The sequence below is a fragment of the Triturus cristatus genome, chromosome 2_1 (genome assembly GCF_964204655.1).
Source record: "Triturus cristatus chromosome 2_1, aTriCri1.1, whole genome shotgun sequence".
NCBI classification, from domain to species: Eukaryota; Metazoa; Chordata; class Amphibia; order Caudata; family Salamandridae; genus Triturus; species Triturus cristatus.
In genome coordinates, this window is record NC_140581.1 from 735,692,922 (window position 1) to 735,716,736 (window position 23,815).

The following is a 23,815-nucleotide window of genomic DNA, read 5'->3' on the forward strand; positions in this document are numbered from 1 at the left end:
ACGCAGACAAACTGGTGCTTCGTACTAGAGCTTCCTTTCTTCTGAAAGTGCCCACTCCATTTCACGTAGGCCAAACCATCACTCTGCATACTTTTTACCCTCCGAAAAAGAGGATCAGCTTCACCGTTTGGACCCAAAAAGAGTGTTGTTGTTATACCTTGATCGCACGCAAGAGTTCTGGGTGGACGACCAACTCTTTGTGGGGTATGTCAGAGCAAAGAAAGGATGGGCTTTACAGAAGAGGACCATCTTGTAGGAAAGTGGAATCTGACTGCATAGTTGCCCCCACTTTTTTCCTGGTGTGTTGCTGGTTTTCGACTTAGTCTGGCTGGGATCCTGCTATTCAGGACCCCAGCCTATCTGCTTTCCCCTTTAAATTGATTACATGTACTTTAGGTACACTCCAGATTTGATTCTGGGGTACCCTTATGAGTCCCTAGTATATGGTATACTATGTACCCAGGGCATAGGTACCCCAGAGGTCTACCAGGGGCTGCAGCATGCATTGTGCCACCCCTGGGAAGCCATTTTAAATGACACAACAGGTCTGCTACAGCAGCCTGTGTAAGGTCGTCTATGCACCCCTTACTGAGATCTAGGTTCTCTATATCTCTCCATATCACTGCACATATAAACCTATCAGTCAGCCCTATAGCAGGCCTTATCAATCCTGAAGGCAGGGTGCTGGGTTTTATGTGAGAGGGTGCCCATGCATGAGCAGAGCCCCTCTGCAGCCTTCGGAACCTTTATTCTGGGGTTGTTTGTGATGCCGCCAAACCATATACTCTTAAGTGCATTATAACCTTGCAGTAAATGCTAAGTTTTGAATGGCTGCTTGGAAACATGTTGTGTTTGGTGTCAAACACCTTGGAATCGTACCTCTACACCAATAACTGGTGTGGGAAGTATGATTCCACCCTACTAGAGGGAGAAATAGGACAGCCCCGGTATACCCAATACCAGCTTTGCAAGCCCTGGCATCACAAAAGGAATGCTGCCAGCCACAGACACGAGTCTGCCCTCCTGCTGCTGGACGAAACTCCGCCAGGGGAGGCCTGGACAATAGGTTCCCTGTCACAGGGAGGTGTGACCCCCTCCCAGACAGGCTTTAGTGTATTGGGGCTGGGTGGGTGCACTCCAAGAGTGCTTTGAAGTCTGCACTGGGGGCACATTTGGTGGTCCAGCTCAAACCGGTAGCAGGGGCTGACAGCCCCTGCTCTTGCGCGAAACTGGACAAAGGACATGGGTGTAGTCACCCCTCTGTCCTGACCCTCCCATAGGTGGGTCCCCAGAGTTTGTCCCACCCCTTCCTTGGGTATAAAGTAGGAACCCCCGACTACAGGACTTTAGATTTACCTGGACAAAACTCTGCTACAGAATCCCAGAACTTCTACTATCTACCGAAGAATCTTCCTTGGAGTAAAGGAGTTACTCCCCTGCAAGGCAGACACCAAAGACGCAATTGTCTGGTTTGCAACTACGCAGCTCCTGAAGGACTCCGAAGATTTTGCAACACAGAAGGTGGGTTTCCAAGCTTCCCCGAGGTCGATCCGTGCTCTCAGCAAACCTGAGATCCAAACCCCTCGTGGGGACGGTGCAACCCGAAACCCTGGACCATTTGCAGCAGCATATGCTTTTTGGCGATCCCTGAGGCTGTGCTTTGGGCTACTTGTAGTCCAGACCCGAGCAGTGATTTCACCGAAGATTACTGGCCTACACTCCTCGAGTGACCGTGGGCTGGTATTGAGTGATTCCTCTCGAGGTCCCTTCGTGATCCCTTGTCCGTTGACTTGTGGGTCCCTGAGAAGGGTACTTTAACTTTCAACGGGCTTACCTGGTTGCTCCAGATGTGCCCTGACTCTCCATCGCTTGGGGAGTCCACAGGACCTTGCTGGTCCACACCGAAGCCTTTTTACTCTCCCCGCTTGTTGGTCTCCAATCCGGACACCGACCCCACCCCAGCACTTGACATCCTTCGTGGGACAGCTCGCCTGCAGACTGTGGGCGTCGTCGACGCCTCCTGTTCCCCGTGGCAGTGGAGTCAAGCTTCACCTCTTCGCACATGAAACACCCGGCATTGGTGGGCATTCGTCTATCGTACCCCTGGTCACTGGCAAGTGACCCAGACTCTGTCCCCAGACACTTCTCCTTTCCGCGGCAGCAGCACATAGCCATTGAAAACGACGACTATTCCCGACACCATTTGACACCTATGCACCCGGCTTCCCTGGGTGAGGTAACACGAGTACTCCGGTGCTCCCGTGGGTGCTGGCCCTAGAACCCTCTAAGTCTGAAAGGGTTTGTTCAAAGTCCTCTCCTAAGTGTCCTTAATCTTTAAAATTCCAAACGCGACTTTCCCATAGAATTCTACGGAGCTCGCGGCTGTGTTCTCACACTGCACACGTCCCCCGTAGGTCCCCTGTGTCACTACCTTGGGTGGTTCCTTGGGGTCCCAGCGATTCTACGTGCTCTAGGCACTGTGTCTAGTCAAGTCGTAGTTCTTATACCACTTTCTTACTATATGGTTTGGTCTCCCCCCTGGGGCCCATTGTATATTGTGCTATTTACTGTCGTTTTATAACTGTATTATTGTGTGCCTTGCTCTCTAATCTCATAAAGAGGTTAGTAGAGAGTGTTTAGAAATAAATTAATATATTTTATATACATACCTTTTGTGGTTCTCTTTTCATGTGGTCATTCAGGAGATTATAATCTGGTAAACCAAGCTGTTTACATTCCTTCGAGACTTTGCCTCAAGGCTGCTCTCCATAGCTACCACTAGGATAGCTTTCAATAAAGGTTGTCTTAAACCTAATCATCAATAAGGGTTGTTTGGACTGGTCCATGGTGCCCACTAGAGCTAGTGGACAGCATATACCAGGCCGACTTCTCACACATCTTACATTGGATCGTTCTCTGTATCAAAATCTGCTACACAATGTCTAAGAATCAATACCATGAGGGTTTACTTGCTCATTCCACCAGAGCTAAAATTATCACAACTACATTAGCCTGTGGAGTTCTGATCTTGGATATCTGCCTGGCAGCAATGTGGGCTTCTCTGCACATATTTACCAAACACTACTGTCTGGACAATATGGTCCGTAGGAAAGGGCACTTTGCCTGTTCTGTCCTGCAGGACTTCTATGTTTGAAATTGGTCCGGGGGGATATTGTTGGGTATCTATTCTAAGGTAAGGAATCTGCAGCTTGAAGTCTCTGTCAGATGAACAAGTTACTTATCTGGTAGAGAATCTATCTAGCCGATTCCTTATCAACCCACCCATCCTCCCCGCTCTGCGAATGGATTTCTAGTGACAGGGCTTTCCCCTTTCAAGGCCTTAGTTTTTCACACCAGTGGTGCGTGTACTTCGTGGCTCTGTGCTTCTGGCACTAAAAGTTGCAAAAAGTAACTGACGTCAGTGCTCCTGGGTGGCTCCTATATAGACACTTCTGGCAAGGACAATGCCAATGACGGCCACTCGTAGCCGAGTGACGCCACCTACTGGCGCTCAGGTGTACTCCTCTTGAAAAATGTCTTGATCCAGTCTGACACCCGGGGATAATTCTATGGTAAGGAATGTGCGGCTAGATAGAGACTATACCAGATAGGGCGTTACCGGATGTAAGTAACTTGTTTGGGTCATTTTGGAATGAGGAGTTGAAATGGGATTTTGTTAGCAGTTAAAGTTAGTGGCTTAAGAAGGTGGTTGCGAGTTGTGCAGTGATGTGGTGTTCCTGTTGCACTGGAAACCTGTTTGTGTTGCTTGCCTTTCCACAGGCAGTGAGGTGAAAACCATTTATGGGGACAGTTTTGGTATGCTTGCTGGTGTTTTCACTTGGGAGAGGCTGTTGTAAATGGTTGGTTTGTTTAAAGAAAATATTCGGTGTCTGGAGTGCATTGGAGGTCGCGTGTCTGGGGTCTCTCTAGAAAAGAGCACAGTGGCAGACTTAGAATTGTGTTCCGTGTCTTCCTAGACCTGCAAATTAACTTAAGTTAGTGTGGTGGTGTGTAGAGGGGTTACATTTGGTGTTTGTTCTGGCTGGTTTAGTAAGCTAACTGGTTACGTCAGTGTGCCATTAGATGGACTGTGTATCGGTTCTGACGTGGGGTAGAAGATGCAAGGTTTAGCAAAGAGGGTTTTATCATGCATCTAACCAGCTTGTTGCATTTGTTACCCATATCAGTAGAAATACAGTATTTCCAGTGAGTCTAGAAGGCTGCACTGTGGTCCGATGTCAACCTCCTTATGTGTTTACTGTGGCACATTTCCTAGGCCAAGTTCAAGTGCTGTTGCAGTCTGACATACTTTTTTTCACCTTATCCCGAGACTGTCTTTTTAACTCTTCACCGGTGACGGTAGCATAAAAGGAGCTATGCATGTTAGTCATCTACCATCTATATAGGTGTTATTCGTATAACATTTACTACTAATATTTACTGAATGTTTCTGTCAACTTGTGAATTGTGTGATTTTGTCCGCATTAGGTACCTGTTGCTTGGGTGCATTTGACCTCCTGGAGCCTTCTGGTTCACGTCATCTCTTCCTGTCAGGCCTTGTCACAGGAACTGTTTTTAAGTTTTGCTATAATTTACGAAAATGAATTGGGCCTCAATCCACCCATGGGTCTGTATTATCTACGCTGTGCATCAGGCGAGTCTCCCAGCCTGATACCGCATACGTTCTCAGCAGGTGGCATGGCTAGGCTAGATAGGACAGCTAATGCATGAGTTATGTGTAGTATTTTCAATTGAACAGAGAACAAAAAAATAGAGTAACCGGGTATCTTGTTCCTAATACTTTTTTCTGCTTAAGTTTCCAGCACGAACTGGAGCTCTGGCGTCCCAACACTCATTGGAAATGCACAGAAGCCAACAGGCATTGCTGATGTGTACAGCAAGTTCAGGCCAGTGAAGAGAGTGTCTCCATTAAAGCATCAGCCGGAGAACCCTGAGAGCAATGAGAGCGATGACCAGAAGGAAGAGAAGGAGGGATACTCCAAGAGCGGTGAGGCCGAGGAGCAGCCGCCGCCTGGCAGGCTCTGCCCCGGAGATGATCCGGGCCTTAAGAACAAGGGCGTGGAGCCGGCCATTGTGCTCGGAGAGCTGGAGCACTATGACCTGGACATGGATGAGATCTTGGATGTGCCTTACCTCAAATCCAGCCAACAGATGGCGACTTTACCCCGGGTGGCCCCAGACAAGAGGACTTCGGGTTTACGCTCCAGCTTTAGAGGCCTACCGTGCCCCGCAGGAAAAACTGACAGCCTGCCAGCCGGCTCGACTCAGTTTTGTGTCCTGTCCCCCGTGAAAAGCTGCGAGACGCGACAAGCACAACCCATTGTCCTGGATCAGCACAAGCATTCAGCCGAGGGATTAGAGCTCCCCCAGCCCGTCGGCAGGAGCAGCGGCGCAGTCCATGAGCCCGACACGCACGGCAAGGGCTTCCTCGGCTGCTCTTCCCCCAAAGCGGAGGCGAGCATGCCGCACTGCCACCTGAGGGCGTTCCACCTGCAGGCCGCCGCCGCAGAGGGCAAACTGGAGCCGCCGGGCGGGAGCACGACCTGGAGCGAGGAGCGGGGCGATGACGTCAAGAAGATCAAAAGCCTCCTAAACGTCGTGAGGGAAGGGCAGATGTCGCTACTGGTAAGTCCCACCGGCCCCGCGGTAAGTTAAAGCATGCATGGTGTCCGGAGTGTGCTGCGAGAAGGTTTTGTTTTTTATTTAAATTGTAACTTGTTAAAGTAAAGTGTACCAGTGAGAAAGGAAATCAGTTGTACAGCATGTACTATGTGACATTACAACGAGCAGTACTATCGTTAAACTAATAAAAGCCTTACACAGATTTAATGGTCCGTAGTTTTAGCCTTCCTGTCAACCTAGGTAAATCGAGCGTGCCTTGCCATAAAGTTTGCAGTCCCCTTGTTTGAGCTCGGAGCCGAGCGCATCAGCCACTTGTCACACTCTTTCAGGGGGAACAGAGGGCCCTGTGTTGTGGCTCATCATTATTCAGGAGTGCTTACGCCATTGGCTTGTGGTAGCGTTCACAAGGAGACGCTTGCGATAATGCTTTGAATGCCCTGTGCCCCACGCAGAGGCTTGAGCTGGGCTCCGCTCCGTGATCAGACACCCTGAAAATGTGTTTCCCAAGTAACGGGGTACAAGGAGAGCTGGCGCAGAGCAGCCACGCTTTGTCCTAGAGCTTTGTACAGGTTGGCAACTGAACACAGATTCAATGACGTCCTTGGAATGGGCACCTTTTCCACGAAGATAAGCCTGCATTACAGGACTTCAGTTCAATAATAAGTATTTCATATTCCTATCTAGCTCCACCCGGCAGCGTGACTCACACCCGAGTCAGTACAGACTTATCAGATTCGACCTTATCTGAAAGATAAAATACATAAACTGAAATCGAAATCGGATATAGGCACACATTTCATTGTGAATAGATATGCGATTGATTCAAAACAATAAACATGCAACTGTCTGTTTTCATCACTGCTTTAAATATGACACGTGTACGTTGCTGTATAGCATGTGCAAACGGAGCTGGTTTGGAGAGCCTTCTTTCACAGGGGAGTGTCCCAGGCTCAGGCCGTATAATGAGCCCCTCTCAGTGGCTTGAAGGTTATTTACATTGAGAGACCAGTTCTGTGAAAGACGAAGTTTTCAAAGTTTGCATCTTTTCCCTACTGGCTGTGTGTGGGTCAGCTGTCGGTGGTCATGAGTTCCCAGTCTGTCTTGCCTGTGCCAAACTGAGTTTGAAAGGCCTGTGAATGAGGGCTGTATTGCCACATGCCCTCTCCAGCACTATCATGGTTAAATAGAGCAAGAGCGTAGCATTCCAACCAGAAAAAGAAATCTAAACACTGCAACCAGTTTGTAATCTTCAACATTGAGGATCCGATTTACAAAGGTCACAAGTGTGACGTATGTGCATTAAAACCTCCATTTGAAACAGTAAATCCCAAATCCTAACCACGACCTGGGAAAGTAAACAAGCATGTACATGTAGGGATAGGGGTTGGGCTATGAGAGGTCGGTTAGTGCAGGGCTGGCTTGGCAATGCGGTCAGGTAGTGAGCACTACAAGTTTTAACTATTTGGGATTTCACAAGCATCCCCCGGAGGAGTTGAAAGCATCCTTGACACTCTACCTCGTTATTTTTGTGGTTATTAGGACAGGGACTGCTTCACTCGGAAAAGTATTTTCTAGGTGGAGAAAAAAAAAGCACATTACTTATCCTGTTACATGTGTCCACCATACTTATTCCTGCAGATTGTCAGTCAACAGGGGAATCTGCTAGGCCTTAAGCACATACCCTATATTTCCATGTATTTCATTTATTTCCATGCAAAACTTCTGGTGAGATTTGATAAGCCGAAAATGTATTCCAATAATAGGAATGAACTTGGCAGTTGTTAGATCTGTCATCCTTAGGGTGGGCTTCCCCCAAACTTTATGCTTTTGACCTCCATGTTTTGCTTTATCTTTTTCTGGGTCTTAGGACTCAGGGCACTTTACCACTGCTAACCAGTGCTAAAGTGCAATTGCTTCTTCTCTAAACGTGTGTAATTAGTGTATGCCTGATTTACATATTTAATTTACTTGTAAGTCCCTTGTAAAGTGTGTACCATATTTCCTGGTCCTGTAAATTAAATGCTACTAGTAGGCTGCAGCACCGATTGTGCCACTCAGAGTTCGCCTTTAAAACCTGTCTATGGCCTGCCACTGCTATGCATGTGTGTGCAGTTTACTGCCACTTTGACTTGACATTTAAAACTACTCGCCAAGCCTAAAACTCACCTTTTATTACATATAATCACCCCTAATGGAGACCCTGTTTAACCCTAAGGGCAGGGTACTATGTAAGTAAAAGATAGGACATATACTTGCATGTCCTGGAAGTGACAGACAGCCTATTTCTTTTCTCACTACTGTGAGGCCTACCCCTCTCTTAGGTTAACATTGGGAATTCCTTAAAATTCTTTTAAGCTGTCATTCCTGATCAGAGAGGAGTAGCTTTTTCATGTTTCATATGTTTGGAATGGTATTGATAAATCTTACTTACTGGTGCAGTTGGATTTAACTTTAGTGTTTGAGAAATGCCACTTTAAAAAAGTGGACATTTCTCTGTACTTACTGCTCTGTGTGCCTTGCAGCTTGTCTCCAATGCACGTCTGAGCTAGGGACAGCTACACTTTGTGCATTCCCTTCAGACAGCCTCTCACATAGGAAAGATAGGTGTGTCTTGAGTACATACATCTGCATTCTGATAGCCCTGCCTGGGCAAGATAGAAAGGAGGGGCTAATACTTCACTTGAATAGGTAGTGTCTTGTCCCCACAAAAATAGCTGATTTACCCTCCCATAGATAGCCTAGCAGATGGGACAGGGCTGAAAGGTGAAACTGTGCACTTCAGAGAGCTGCTTGTATGTCACCCCCACTTCAAAGGCTTTTTGGGGTATACATCCTAGGTCTCTGGCCCCTTAAAATCAGACACTTTTGAATGAAGCTCTGCCAGAGGAACTGCTATGCTGCTTAAAGGACTGAATTGGACTGCTGATCTGGAAGGCCTGTTTTTCTGTTTGTTCCCTTACTGCCTGCTTCTCTCTGACTCAGTTGTTGGAGAGTTGGACTGTGCCTTCTCCCAAGTATTCTCAAAGGGCTTTCTGACTTGCCTCCTGTTATTTTGAAGTCGGAGAGACACAAAAGACTTCCATATTCTCACCTACAGCTCTTTGGCCCATCTTCAACTCGCTCCTGGCCCCCAAGAGGCGCCACTGCAGACTTGGGCCCTTTGAAGTGGTTATTGGGCCCCTTAAATCAAGCTTTTGGGCTCTTCACGACTGCAAATGGACTCATTCACTCTGGGACTGCACCGCTCGCATTAAGTAACAGCATGAGCCGCCGCAACTTCATCTCGCTGCAGAGCAAGCATCCCTGACCGCGAGGTCCCGTCTGCCGTCTGTGATGCCCGGCTGACTCTTTGCACCCACGGGGTCATCGCTAGCGATGCTCTACTTGATCCCGGCGACTGCCTCCTCCGGGAATGGGGTTCTGGGCTCAGCTTGAGAAGGTGGAACTTCAGCTGGACCAGTTTAGAACTGTATTTGACCAGTGTTCCATCGCGGTTGGCTTGAACTTTGGATTTACCCCACTGTAGTGTGACCTAAAATAACCTTTTAGTGCTGTTGACTGCTAAGAACTGTTTTTGGTTTATTCTTTAAAAATTCATAACTGTGGTTCTATTTATTGAATTTTTGACGTTTTGGTATTGTTTTATTAAAACATGGTGTGTATGTGTGTTTTGCACAAATACTTGACACATTCCCTCTTCAGAAAAGCCTGACTGCTCTGTGCCAAACTACTAGAGGGTGAGCACAGGCGATCATTTAGTGTGTACTTAGCTTACCCTGACTAGAATGGTGGTTCCTCAGCCAACCATACATCTCAGGCTTACAGCAGTGTATAGATTTCCACTTTTGACAGATTCTTAGTTCCCCCACCCCTGTACATTATATTCCTATCAAATCAATTTTGCCTGCATTTATTCAACTTAGTTTTACCAGTGTAACACCTGCACGTCCCTCCATCATTTGTTAACGTCTGTGCTAGACTTGTAGCCTTTAGCTGGGCATTTGAGGTAAATAAGTGAGAATGCAGAGATATTTTACCCTGATACAAGGTTCACTGAACTGGACATGCGCATTACAACTGTTACATGAACAAAGATGTTTACGGCTGAGTAGAAATTTCAAAAACGCAATACAAATTTGGTATTTGCTGCTTGCTTCTGGCTAGAATCTACACGCAGGTAGTGATTTGTTGAAGTGTAACATTTGAGGTGTTATTAAGTCAGTTTAATAGCAGTGTTAAACAGCAAACTAGATGTGAAAGTTTGACTTTATTTAGCAAAGCTAAAACTCGGCAATGTAAACAGTGATTTAATTGAAGATTCACGGCAGCCTTCTCCGAGTAGCTTGTGAGCTACTGTTAGCTCTCTAACTATTTGTAAGTAGCTCTCCATTGTGTAGCCTGGTCTACTAAATTAGAAGCTTATGCCTGGTTACAAAAATGTATGTATTCCAAAATTAAAAATATTTGATGGTTTAATCATGCGTAATTGCAGAGACTTATTACTACTATTATTACATTGGTGCCTGGAGCATTCCAGCTACGGCTGTCATGTAATTTCCATAGTTAGGCATTCCAAATTCAAAATGGCTTTTTAGGTCTTGCAGACCTGCGTTGCAGCGCACATGCGCTGCTTGCTCTGCGAGGCTTTTTGTAATCAGGATATTTTAGAAGTGGAGTTGAAGCCACGCCCATCATTTTGATGGGCTGGCATCACCGTTTATTCTAAACGCTGGGTCATGATTGTGAATGAGGCTTTTTTGTTACCACCCTGTCTCCTTCTTGGACGTCCCATGCAGACTAGATTTTTACATTCTCCTTTAACTAAGGGGTAAGCACTATTTGTTTTCATTTGCGTAATGGTGACAGCTTGTTTCAGTCGTCTTTGGCAAGGGCGGCCGCTTGTTTATATGTGCATTGCGCTTTCACTTAAAGTGAAATTGCGATGCAAATATAAACAAGCGGCTGTTCGCCTAATGGCCACAGCTTGTTTCGTCCTGCAGACATCCCTTGGACCATGATGACGCAGGGAAGTCGCAGGTTCATGCTGTGTACATTTGTAATACTAATCCAGTCGGCGTCAGTACAAGAGCGGGACAGGACGTTCTTCTCTCTCCTCTAGGCATTACCTGCAGCCGGGCCTCTGTAACCTTCTTGAGCAGCATGGTGAGTGACTGGACGCATGTGGATCGTGTCTCAGCGCGAGAACGGCTGGGATGCAATTCTCGAGCGCACTGCATTTCAGAAGGGGACAGTAAGTCAGAGCCAGATATCTCCTTAGCCCTCTTATAATATTGAACGCAGCACCTCCCCTTGAGGCATTCAGTGACGGTAGACAATTACTCTATCGAGGGTACTTTTTCCCCTTTCGGGTCGCATGCGTAGTTCCTTCAATCTTGGCGTTATGTAAAAGACACCCTGTTCTTCTAGGTCAGTGACTTACTTTTTTTTTGTGTGGACGATCAAGCATGTTCCGAATCCTCTACTAAAATGCCCACCCCCGTAATTGCGCTACTGGTAAGCTACGAAAAAGACAGTGCCCAGCGGTCGCAGATGCTGGGAATCGGACGCCTTAGCGGCCACAGGCCCTTCCACGTTAATATGGTCTGCCGCTCTTTTCTTGGCGTGGCAGGGGCATTTCCCTTTGTTTCCCTTTGTTTCACCTAGTTTTTTTCTTAATTTATACGACCTCGCATGCCTCGGGCGAGCAAGCGCCAGACCTGGCTTTTATGAAGGCCTCGCACAGCACCGATTGCCCTCCCTCCCCCGTGGATGGTACGCACAGGCAGAGGTGAAAACGAGGCGCAGCATTTGGTAAAGGAGTAGCGTGCACGGGCTTGGCAATGGTGAACGGGTGCATGGGTTTTTTAGGCCGAGCCTGAGTCAGCGTGCATGCACTGCTCTGCGAGACTTGTGGTGGAGTAGGAAATAGAAGCTCAGCCCATTTTTGCCATTGGCTTGTGTCAGTCTGTCTTAAATGCTGACTTCTGATTCGAAAATAAGATTGTTAGTCTCCTTAGTACCGCTACCTCTTCATTTGTCACCTCCCATGGCGACTGGCCCTTTTACTTCGTTTGTTACAGGGTGCGTGTTATTTAGATTGTGAGCACTATTTTCTTCACTTTATTTTACTGCATGCAGGACGTGCTTTGGTGCCTTGTTTACCCCGCCCCTCCCGTTGTCCATTCCTTCTCCCAACCCCAGCCCGCTGTTGCCAGTGCCTTGCATTTGCAATGCAATAGGTCTCGCATTTAAGCCAGTTTGAGAGATTGGCATTATAAATGACAATGCCTTTTATTTATGTTTTGGCTTTTAAATCATACATGAAACTCATTGTCATATCCAATGGCAATAGCTTAAACTCTCATAAATGCGAGACCTATTGCATTGCAAATGCTTGTTGGCATTCCTGCTGGCAACCCTCCCTGATATAATAAGGCGATAGCTGCTGGTAATCCTGCTAAGAGTGCTCACTAATGTAATCTTCTTTGATGTGGTCACTATTATCACACTAATAATGTTAGTAGCTCGGGATGATTTTCATATACCATAAGTAGTTCTTAGCATCGAAAAGGGTGGAGTCTCCTGGTTCACGGAGTGCATCTCTGGAATACTGTTCTATTAAAAAAAAAAAGTGAGGTATACTAACTTTAGGTTACTGAACGACTCCGATGTTCCGGACATTGATATAAATATATTCTTCTACGAGAAGACTTAATCTTTAACATGGGAAGGAAAGGTGGGGGACTGTTCAATCAAATGCATACAGCAGCATTTAATGTAATCTAGTTAACTATAATTTCCTTTTTAATTAGACCTTGGGTGCCACAATTGCAACACTTTTGAATGAGTGAAGCCCAGTCACAAACCCTCGAAGATAAGATCATGTTTGCTGTTGTTTTTGTAAGGGGATTTGATTTTTTGGGTGTTGAAATTTCGTACCTTAAGTTATATCGAGGTCTGTAAAATTAGACCTCCTTTTGTATACCTAGGTCAGATGTGTTGAAAATGTTACATTTTGCCTATTTTTTAAAACATTTTTGGGGATAAATGCTACTTCAAACACTACTCTGTAGTTGCCTCTCAGATATATTAAGTTTTGATAATATGATGGCCCGAAGAGTGCTCAAGTGGAGTATACTGCTTCTATTTTTGGATCTAATATTTGGTAACCTCTTCCCCCCATGTGCTTCGGATTTGAAAATGTATTTTATGGTGAGCAATCCCACCTTCGCCTATAGTATCTCAAATCTGGCTGCTCTTTAGTCCCTGTAGCATAATACTCATGCTTACGTCATCTGTAGTACAGGAAGAAATGCAAAAAGTAACTTAAAACAAAGCAAGTTGAATATGCAATTTTAGAGAAACGTAAAAAAAACAGATGGTGAAAATGTGTACAGGGGTAATGGTCGAAGTTCGGATAAGGGCTGTTCATAAGATTACATCGAGGGCAGAGGTTGTATTATTGTTAGTGTTCGCTTTACAAAAAGCGTTAGGGTTCCTTTAAAAGTTATGGATAGTTCTTGAGGTTAGGATTAGTGTTAGGATAATGTCGCTGTTGGTGTTGGGTTTATGATTGGTTTTGGACGTACGGTTAGAGTTAGGGCTAGGGATGTAGCAAAGTATTTTCTTCATAATAGAGTTCTTTATTATAACTTTTTGTTTTATTATTGAAATTCATTCTGAATTCTGCATTTTGTGTTATTATAATATGTCTTTATTTTCGCTTAGAGCCGCATAACAGTCTTCACAAATGTACTACCATCAGCCTTGTTTTTTTAATTCTTGAGGCTGTGGGCCTGCTGGTCTCATGACACAAAATGTCATGATTTGACTGGTGTCTGATCTATGCCCTGGAAAGCATAAAAGGAATAAAGAAAATGTAATTTGTGTAGTATGCATCACCTCGCCCCGGCCCAAACGAAGATCTAAGCCTTCCCTGACAAAAAAGCCGGGCTGCAGACTATGACACACACACATCAAAACAAAGACAACTTTGCATCGGTCTGATGTTAACAATCTATGGTAATCCGAAACCGGGCTAGTGTCCAGTGAAATCCAAAACGAACACTGGCATCAAAGGGCATGTCTAGCCATTCCGACTCTGAGAATTACTTGTTTTGACAGGCACACTAGAAAATATATGTATAACCTTTAAATGATCTTGTCTTGACTTTCTTTTCTTCCTTTTTCTGTCACAGCCTCACATGGCAGTAGAAAACCTGGACAAAATTCACGATGAAACTGGAAGCAATCTTTTGCACATTGCTGCATCCCAAGGGCATGCCGAATGCTTACAGCATCTGACCTCTCTCATGGGCGAAGACTGTTTGAACGAGCGGAATGTGGATAAACTTACTCCAGCGGGGCTAGCAATAAAGGTAACTTAACTTTTCTCGAGGTTACTTACCGAACTTGATGGTCTAGCTTCTTCAGCAATGGACAAGTGTCGGTGAAAATGCCACACGCGCCCTTGTTTACTTCTTAGATAAGTGCACAAACTGACTGAAGGGGTTTCATCAGTGAATATGCCGATGTGTTCAGTTTGCTGTGGACAGTTCTTGAAGTCTTTCAAATCTAGTACCTCCCTCAAAATGGAATATGCGTCCCGAAAGCAAAAACGGTGATATGCATTTTTAAATGTTAAAACACAAAGGTGTAGCATGGCTTTGATGCTTGGAGCAAATTAAATGCCTAAACCACCGGTTATTTTAAGAAATGTATGACTGAAATTTCTGCCTGCACACCATTGCCCGGGTTGTTAAATATAATTTGGGGTCTGTTAACTGGTGTGCGTATAGGGCAAGAGGGTAGGCAAGGCAAGTGCTGTGATGAACCAAAACCCTGCATTCGGCACATCCACCCTCCTGCAGAAAAGTGCTGCCTTTGCATTTATTACAGTGCATTAGATTGTGGCTTGGCTCAGTGATTTCTTTTATGCAATTCATGTACCCTAACTTTAGAAATAAAAAAAGATGTCCTTATGCATGGGGTACATTCACGAAGGTCCATGCATGTCTGTGTGGAAGCTGGGTGAACGCCTCAGGGCGGGGAGTGAGATGTGTAGGCGATAGTGAGTCTTAAGGTACCACTGGTGGGTGGTGGGGTCCGAGAGTCCTATACCGTTCTCTTCTCTCATCAAGTTGTGATGGTTGGTGACTCTGGTTGCCATTGTACTGGGTGGGAGTTCCTTTATGTCTTTTGCGGATGCATCAGTATCCCCTAGTTTGTCATTTTGAGAGTGATTAGTTTTCTTCAGGTGCCTTTGTCGCCTTAATAGTTTCACTTTCACCGTACCAGCTAATTTTCAGTAAGGGGACTCATTTAGTGAATAAGCCATGCATTCTGACCCATAAGACTCGTTATCAACACTTGACTCAGTGTTGTGCAGGCTAATCTAATTGCAAATGCCTTAACTCCTTTCCAGGGCCTCAGGACTGCCAGTTCCCTCTGAACTACGAATACACATTCATCTAGCTGACGCACCTCAAACGCTACACAAAATGTCACTGAGTCCACAAGAGCATAGAAAAGCTATGCATGTGGCCATCATATAAGTTCTAATGAAAACTAGATTTGCCAATAGATTGTGCCAATACTGTGTGTCATACTTTTGTGCAAAACAGCTGTATAATTGTTTATTACCTTTTGAGCTGCATGTGTTCTATGTGTGCCCTTCAATATTTGCAACTGGCCGCCCGGTTTCTTCACTCTCCCCCATCGATATAGCATTCCTGGGCAATCTTCACTTTTTTCACAATATCGCACACCCATTGGGCTGGTTGTATCTCGGAACCTTGCAGGCATTAATCATGCCTACCTTAATAACCTAGTCTGAATAACGAATGCATCTTTACAACGCATTCTGTTACCACACAAGTTGCTACAACGACTTGCCTTAGGGAAAGCGCTAGAGTTGGAATAGTATAGTTTACTATTCAAACTCCAGTCTGTACAACAGTAGGGAAAGTGTTGGACTTAAAGTTCAACATCAATCCAACAACACTTTCAATAAGCTAAGTCGCTGTAAATGACTTGTGTGGTAAAGGATCGCCCTGTTAAGGAACATTGTTGTTCAAGCCCATCCAGGCCTGCCAAAGGCACATTGGCTCACTTGGATTCAGACCATCCAAACATCAGATGGTACTGTAGATGTAATGAGCCCTGAACCTTAGGAAATGTTGCATTCATGTGATTTTCCTGGCTAGGCACTCAAAGAGAAACACTCTAAATAACTTTTGGGGCGAAGTTATGTTGCCTGCATGGCTCAGGAGAGCATGCACCCGTTCCTCAAGTATCCTTACAACAAGTTGTGCTATTTTTGTCCTCACCTAGGCACATATAACGAACAACTGTGTGTGTGCTGAGGCCTTTCTGTGAGTGTGGAATTGAGACCCTCAGCAGGACTCTGGTGAGAGGGGCACACCAAATGCACCCTTATTTGATGAGTGCAACTACTCTCACCTCACCAGACTGTAGAGCAGCGTCATTTGTGGCAGCAACATTATCACAGTTGCAGGACAGGCCTCTTTACCCTTCCCTGCCAGGGAGTGCAGCTTACCTGCCTCTTCTGTTTTTTCATAATAGTTCTGCCTGTGCAGCTAGGCCTCTGCATGTGGGTCATGCATGCATGTGTAGAGGATGCATGTAGAGAGCATAGGACGTGGATGTGGTTGACACTAGCTTCCATTTTGTATTGGTTATTCTTTAGCGGTGCCCTCGATGGAGAACTGGAGTGAGAGTCCAGACAGCAGGTGTGATTTGCATGGCCTCCCCAGAGTACATTCCTGGGATGCTTTGTAGTAGGTGAAACAGAGGAGTGTTAAAGAAGTAGACAGTGTCTCTTTGATGCTAGGGGTTTTTCCTTGCCTGGTCATTGTTCAGGTTAACAGGTTAAGTGAGACAGCCTCCATTGCCTTTGTATTCTTGTTTTAGGCTGCTCCTGAGAGGATACTCTTCGACCTATCCTGTATTCCTGCTCTCACTTGTGACAAAGACTATGGCCAGACCAGTCAATGTGGAAGTAGCAAATGAGCAGAACTGTCCATAACCGGTCACAGAAACTGCTGGATATACAAGAATTGTCTGCAACTTGTGTATAAAGATGGGATGAAATCTTTGTGTACAGTAGATGGGTAAAGCACTCCCAAGTGTTGTTTGAAAGAGGTTGTTGTTACTCAGTTTACTTGTGTGCGCCAGGGTATCGCCTTCTGATCCTAGGCGTGAGTAAGAATAAAACCAATAAAACCAAATGCTCTCCCCACAACAGGAGAAGCTTCCCAGAAGTGCACTAGTTGATTCCCTAAAGAGGGATCTGTTTTGTTTTTCAACCAGTAATTCCAAATGTTAAAACATGAGAAGTCTTGTATGCGGTTCTTCAGTTTTATTTAATTTCAATCGCAATTCGATATATTCCATTACAAATGTATATGTGGTGGTCCAACTCACAAATATCAATCATCCATTATTGCAAAACATCCCTAAAGGCAGGGCCCTTCATCAGGGGACAAACCACTCGATAAGCGAAGACTTGTGCTCTTCACAACGTGCTCAGTCGGCGTCTGTACAGATGAAGGGCCTGCTCGAAATACATATGGACGTTTTGCAATAATGAATGATTGACATTTGTGAATTGGACCACAGCATTGAATACATTTGGAATGAAACCTATCAAATTGTGATTCAAATTAAATAAAATTGAAGAACCGCATACAAGATTTCGCATGTTTGAAAAGCCTTCAAGTCTTCCCTATTCTCCTTGTTCCAACTGCGGCAACTCTGTATAGTTTCCGTAACAATAAATGGACATCAAAGGATTCAGACAATGCAGTTGGTAGCACGCCAGAGGATAGAGTAAGAGGTTTGATTTGTTTTTCTCTCTGTTTTAGAATGGCCACTTGGAGTGCGTGCGTTGGATGGTAAGCGACACAGAAGCCATTGCGGAACTGAGCTGTTCAAAGGACCATCCAAGCCTTATTCACTATGCAGCAGGTTATGGGCAGGTATGGTACATTTTGTTTATGTTTTGGCAGGATAGAAGCTCCACGAGCTTGGAAGGGTAAAATGTAGCACATTAAGTTTTTTGTTTTTTGTTAACATGCACTAACCTCCAAAAGTGTTGTGCTGCTGGCACTGGCAACACGCGTCCTCATTTTGCTCTGTAGCAGTGTTAGGTTGGGATTTGATACGGTATTGTTGGCTTTCCCTCTACTGTTGCCACTGACGCCAGGATAACCTACTCAAGACTCCCTTCTGTGTCTGAGAACAGCGATTGCTGACCTCGTTCACAAGTTCACATGATTCATTCATTGTACAGACCATAAATGATTTATTGCAATGAGCAGTATTCATCAAACTCTCCTAGTCATTGCTATGATATTTTGTAAAATAAAAAAAAAGGTTGGTGGAAAGGTTTGGACTCTGATGCAGTTTTGGCACCCGGAGTGATGCTGTAGATTTATAGTGTTGTGTACTCAATGTTTTTGTCTGAAAGTCAAATGAAAATGTTTTCTTTTCTTGCTTTCATTGTGCCATTGCTAAACTCTACTTTTGAATTTTAATATGGGAAATATTCTTGCCCGCTCTTTTCCTGAGTTGTCAATTTACAAAATGACATACTATCTGAACTCTGATTTATGTTTTTTGCACTGCTTGCCATTGCGGATTTCAGTATTATTGTTACATAATGACTACCCCTTTCTGAGAATGGCCTTCCACAGTCTGATTGACAAACATGAATTAAATGATTTTGATGCATCTTGGTGCTAGAATTCTTTCCTTTAAAGAGTTGCTTATTATTAATGTAACATAAGTACCTGAGTGCCGTTTCTAACAGCTCACTGAAAAAAATGAAAACCGCAAACCATGTGAGTGCCACGTCTGATGCATAGTAGGTCTATAAGTGTTAAAAAGGAGGAGTGCGAGAGGTACTCATTTTGTTGGTCGATTTCCGAAAGAGTTGATTCTTTCCTCGCCTTCAGATCATTGGGGTTTGAGCCTTGCATCACTCCATTCATTAGATTGTATTTTTTTTAGCGTATTAATTAAGAAATATCAGAACGATTAGCGTCCCTTCCTCGCGTCTGAGATAACCTAGCGCTGCGACAGGCAGGGACACTGCTTTCCGACAATAGACTCACAGTGTCCATAATTCCAGATAGGGTGCACTCCCCAGTTTACATGTCCCCAGTTCGTTCATAGTACTTAATTGGCCGCGCTTCAACGACCTGAGGGACAACGCACTCAGGGGATATGGATACCGATAGCAGCCCTCATGTAATGCGGCATCCACAGCGCACGTCAGTGGGATGGGCCTAGACATAGGATAGGGCGGGGACCCTGACACTCTAAGCTTGTGAGATCCGCTGTACACGTTGATCCAAGGGCACATGTTTACTGTAAATCCGTATGTGCAAATATTTGCAATTTGTTTACTATAAATGCCAATAAAAAGAATTTTCAAAAAAAATCAGAACGATTAGCGTGTACTTGGCCGCATTCACTCAAAGCAGTTTTAATTCAGGCTGGCACGGCAGTAACGACAAGATCCCCCTCCAAAGATGACTCGTCTGACAACAAGTTGATTAATGATTTTTGATCTCCTTCAAGTCCTTCACTTTGCCAAGGGCAAATGCAAAATGTGTGTATTTGTTTTGTTTTATCAAGAAAACAAACATGACTGAGATCACAGATCCTTCCCACTCACACCATATAATCTGATGACCTTTCCCTTAATCTTATACGCTGAAAAACATTGTAGTGTCTCATACCAGCTATTAATATCACCATGTTCCAGCGCCTCTTGCATGTCCTCATTGAACTACTTGTGAAGGCATCGAATCGGGTGACAAGTTTACCATATTTTAGAATTTGTCCCATGCAGTATGGACTGCATCGTCACCTTCCTAGCAAATCGCCATTTCAAATTAGTCCTTTTCTACTGCATCCCAGCCAGAAAAGCAAATTGTAAAACCATTCTTCCATTTGTTGTCTTTCTGGTGAATTGACCTTGCACCAGTTTTAACTTGGTAGCACCCCCAAAAGACAGATAAAAAAAAAACAACACACTCCTGTACAGGCTCTTATACACAAAACAGACTCCAGCAAAAATAACCACCACACAAATAAAACCAACCACTACTACCACCACAACAACAACCACCTTTTTTTCAACCATCGTCCATTTTGAGCCTGTCCCTGCCTGCAGACAGAGATTTGGCATCACATATCTTATGCTGCAGCAATAAAAACATATTTGCCTACAGTTGCGCACTCTATTAAAACGCTGTTCATGATAGTATACAGACTGCACCCGGCAGCTCCAATACGCCATCAACATGTAACAATAACACAATGGATATATATCGCATACACACACCCATGTTCTACTTTGAATGAGGAAATCCATCACCAATGCCAGCGATTCCTCACATTAAGAGGAAAACCACCAATTCCTGATGTTCAATCTGCTGTTCCGCCCCGAACAACACCTCTGTTTCTACCTATAATCCTTTTCCTGTGACTGTGAATGAGCATGCCTCACGCTTGCAGGGTGGATGGAGTTGAGGGATGGAGTCCGCATATGAACAGCTCCAGCAAACTTTAGCACCAGCCAGATAGGGTGTTACAGTAGGACCATGTTCTTACAAAATGTTTAGGCTTCTATGACAGATCTTTAGGCAGCTGGTGAGGAATGAATAAGTGGGCTAACGGTGCATTATACACTGTCACCCACCCCACCATACCAAGTATTTTCCCATCTAACAGCATGTCTCTAAATGACATGCAGTAAGACTGCCTTCCCACTTTCAGTAAAGTTTCTACAGAATGTCGGGAGAGCGGAGAGACATGCTGGTAAACTTGCCTTTTCCAGACTGCAAAAGAGATGAGGGTAAGAAGTTGGTCCCGCTTCCTCCAAAACCTGCTTATCAACTTCTTATAAACCTGCATCACTATGTACTTCGCACCACCAGCTCCTGCCCTGGGCTGCCACCACATATGAGTCAAGGGGGGTAGGAGAAGGAAGCAGTTACGTTGTTCAGCAGATGTGGGCCCTGGCCAGACCCCTACGATGGTACAGCATGCTTAAGGTAAGTTACACAATGTGGAATTAAAACTGTGCAGGAGAACTCTATCATCCATTTGATTATATGGACACTCTTGTAAGAGCTTTATTTCGCTTTTATTGCCCAGCTCTAGTTTTGGTTCATAGAGGTAAATCGGTAGCGGGTGTAGCCATCATATTCGTTTGCAGACCGAGTAGAAACAGGCATAGGTTGTCTAAGATAACGATAGACAAACCAATGTCCTTGTATGGGAACTCACCGCTGCTGAGCTTTTTCTACCCAGTTTCTGCCCAGGCTTTTGTGTTTTTTTTCAGCTGAAAAAACCTGATGTCGCTCGCACCATTGGACGTAGCAGTTGAGGCATTTAGAGACATGCTGTTAGATGGGAAAATACTTGGGATGGTGCGGTGGGTGACAGTGTATTACGCACCGTTAGCCCACTTATTCATTCCTCACCAGCTGCCTAAAGATCTGTCATAGAAGCCTGAACATTTTGTAAGAACAAAGGAAAGCTCAGGAGACGCAAATAGGAAGCCGCAAGGGAATTCATATTAAGACTTCATGAACATTCAGCCATGGTTCTCTTTTGATCCTCAAAAACCTGTTTAGGTACCAGCATGGATGTGTCTCCTTATTTTATCTAGTCTGTCCTTAATCTGGCAAATCCCAATTCGAAATTAAATCCTCACACGTATTACTTGCTGCCTTCCTATATTTCTCCTGTTTCACTGGCAATTGGAAAACACTGCTGCTGGCAATTCTGAGCATGTAGATTGAAATGCATGACGAAAGGTCGAAGTAAACTATCCTACCAACCTTGCTGTGTGACAAAAGCGTGATTAGACGAGCCATGGTCAATCACGTCAGAAGACAAGGCTCATGGGCTTCTTAAACATGCATCACTTTCCTTGTTAGCTGTCTACATTGCTGTCTTGCCTTGAACCTATCCCACACTCTGCCCTTCCTACTCACTACTGTAACCGACAAATAACTTTCATGGTTTCAGTGTTTTTAGTCTAGCGCCAGGGGCTTTAACTTATGTACCTTTCTTGTTGAGGGACTTTCTAGTCCTCCTTATGAAACCTTATGTTGCCTCAGCTCTAATGTTACCCTTTATCACAAAAGCAAATACAGGACGGATTCAGTAAACCTCCTTCTTTGAAGTTAGATGTGCCAAACCTGGTCCTCCGTTTCTGAAGTATTGTCTCTGGTTGGATAGATAACTAAACTTCCAAATAAAGGAGCACTTTCGTAGCCATGATTCATAGAAAGACAAAAATATACACGTCATAAGCCAATCTCGCTTACAAGAAAGATCAGTTACATTCCTTACCTATCCTGGAAAGGGTGGGCGGAACAGCGGGTGAATGTGTTCAAAATGATGCCTGAATGTCAGTGCCTGCTCCAGTGCCGAAGATGGCAGTCAGTGAGGCGGATGCATAAAAGTGCTGTTTCAAATCTTACTGACTATTATTTTCGGTTGGGATAATGAAAGACCAACATAAACATCCACAGATTATAGCCCTAGAAAGTGCAGTAACATGTGTAATGTGTTAGTTTTGCTGGCAAAAGTGTAAGCCCCTAAGTGAAGCATTTATTTCTGCTCGCTGAATACTGTGATGTGTTGATAATGTCTCCACTAAGAATGATGCTTCCAGAATGGGAAGAGGCTAAATGTTTTCTCTTTACTCTGAAATCCTCTGCTGAAAATTGTGTTTACCCTCTAATTCCAAAATAACTCCGCGTTCATGGAGAGAGGATGCTAATTGGCTAATATGAATAGAGAGTCTGGAAAGATCAGCATGATGTTCCTATCCAGATGTTTGTAATGTGTGACTGAACTCTGGTGAAGTAAATAGATACTAAACCAAGTACAATGTTTTTTCAGAACTTCTTTGTAATAGATATCTTTGGAGACTGCATTCAGAGTGTCTGTGTGGACAATTTCAAGTATGTCTTTTAGTTAGTCTGCTGTTGTGCCACAAAAGGTCTGGTGAGCTGTATGTATGACCAACCTTCTTTGATACATGCAGGTGGTCTTTTTAGATTTCAGAATCAACAGTGTACTTCCATCAAGTACATTGTACTGTTTGGACCAGTTTTCAGTGGTATGGTGGCATATTATCAGGTTATATGTGAATGAAGAGACATTGTGCATTTGTTGCTTCGGGACCTCTTTAAGAATATAGAGCAATATGTTCTAAAACTAGAGCAAAAAGTGGTTGCAATTTCCATACCAATTTTTTATGACACGAGACAGCAGACCACCACGCCGATCTACATTTCAAAACGGAATGCTTTTTTAATATATTTTCTTTAAAGCAGTCCATTTTTCCTTCAAGGAAAAAATGGACCGCTTTTAAATTAAAAAAAAAAAAAAAAAAAAGTTTTCAGTTTTGAAACTCTTCAGTGAGAGCTGACACTGCAACCCCAATTTTCAAAGGGTAAAAGGTTCCAAGGGAGGGTGGGCCTCTTTTGCAAATGAGATAACACCCCAACTTGACAGTAGGCAACTTATCAATTGTTTGTCTCAAACGTTAATACAAAGGGTACCAATTTGGTATTTGAAAGGTGTACTCAAGATATGTAACGACTTCTAAACCCATCTTGCAATTTCTGAATGTCATTTCCAAAGCGTAAAATGGGTTTCGTGCAAATGTATAAGTGCATTTTGCTGTCATTAACCTTGAATTTTAGCCATTGGGAGGGTTTGTACCTCTGTGCAACTCAAGTCGTAATGCTACATGACAACCCAATAAAAGGGTTTATTCATTCAAATATGACTGCTCCTTATTTGTAAAACAGCGCCCCACACACAACCCAGTCTATACAGTACCACGCAATTTCCTGATTGCACCCTTCTTTGTTATTCATGGGGGTCCTCTTGGTTCCTGCTGGAGGCAACACTATTGGGACATGAATGTTTTGGAGCACAGGTAAGCAGGAGGCATGTGGCCATATCCTATATCTGTACCACATACAGTTGGGTGTTTTTGTAGTCCAGAGGCATCCTCAGACCTGCAAGTGCTACTTTGCGTGGACAGTGTAGGGGGAAGAAAGGAGCTTAGGGGGCCTATGCAATATACATTTGTAGATTTCCTAAGGGTTTT

At 44.4% G+C, this 23,815-nt stretch overlaps 1 protein-coding gene across 2 annotated transcripts in view; it reads left to right on the forward strand.

The window, feature by feature from the left end:
• The window catches only part of SNCAIP (synuclein alpha interacting protein), a 364,836-nt gene that overhangs the window by 203,346 nt on the left and 137,675 nt on the right, over window positions 1–23,815 (forward strand). For both annotated transcript variants that reach the window (XM_085632668.1, XM_085632669.1), the window contains exons 5-7: window positions 4,817–5,646; window positions 13,842–14,021; window positions 17,529–17,642. In XM_085632668.1, coding sequence (XP_085488794.1) covers window positions 4,817–5,646; window positions 13,842–14,021; window positions 17,529–17,642 — 1,124 coding nt within the window. The remainder of the gene's footprint in view (window positions 1–4,816; window positions 5,647–13,841; window positions 14,022–17,528; window positions 17,643–23,815) is intronic.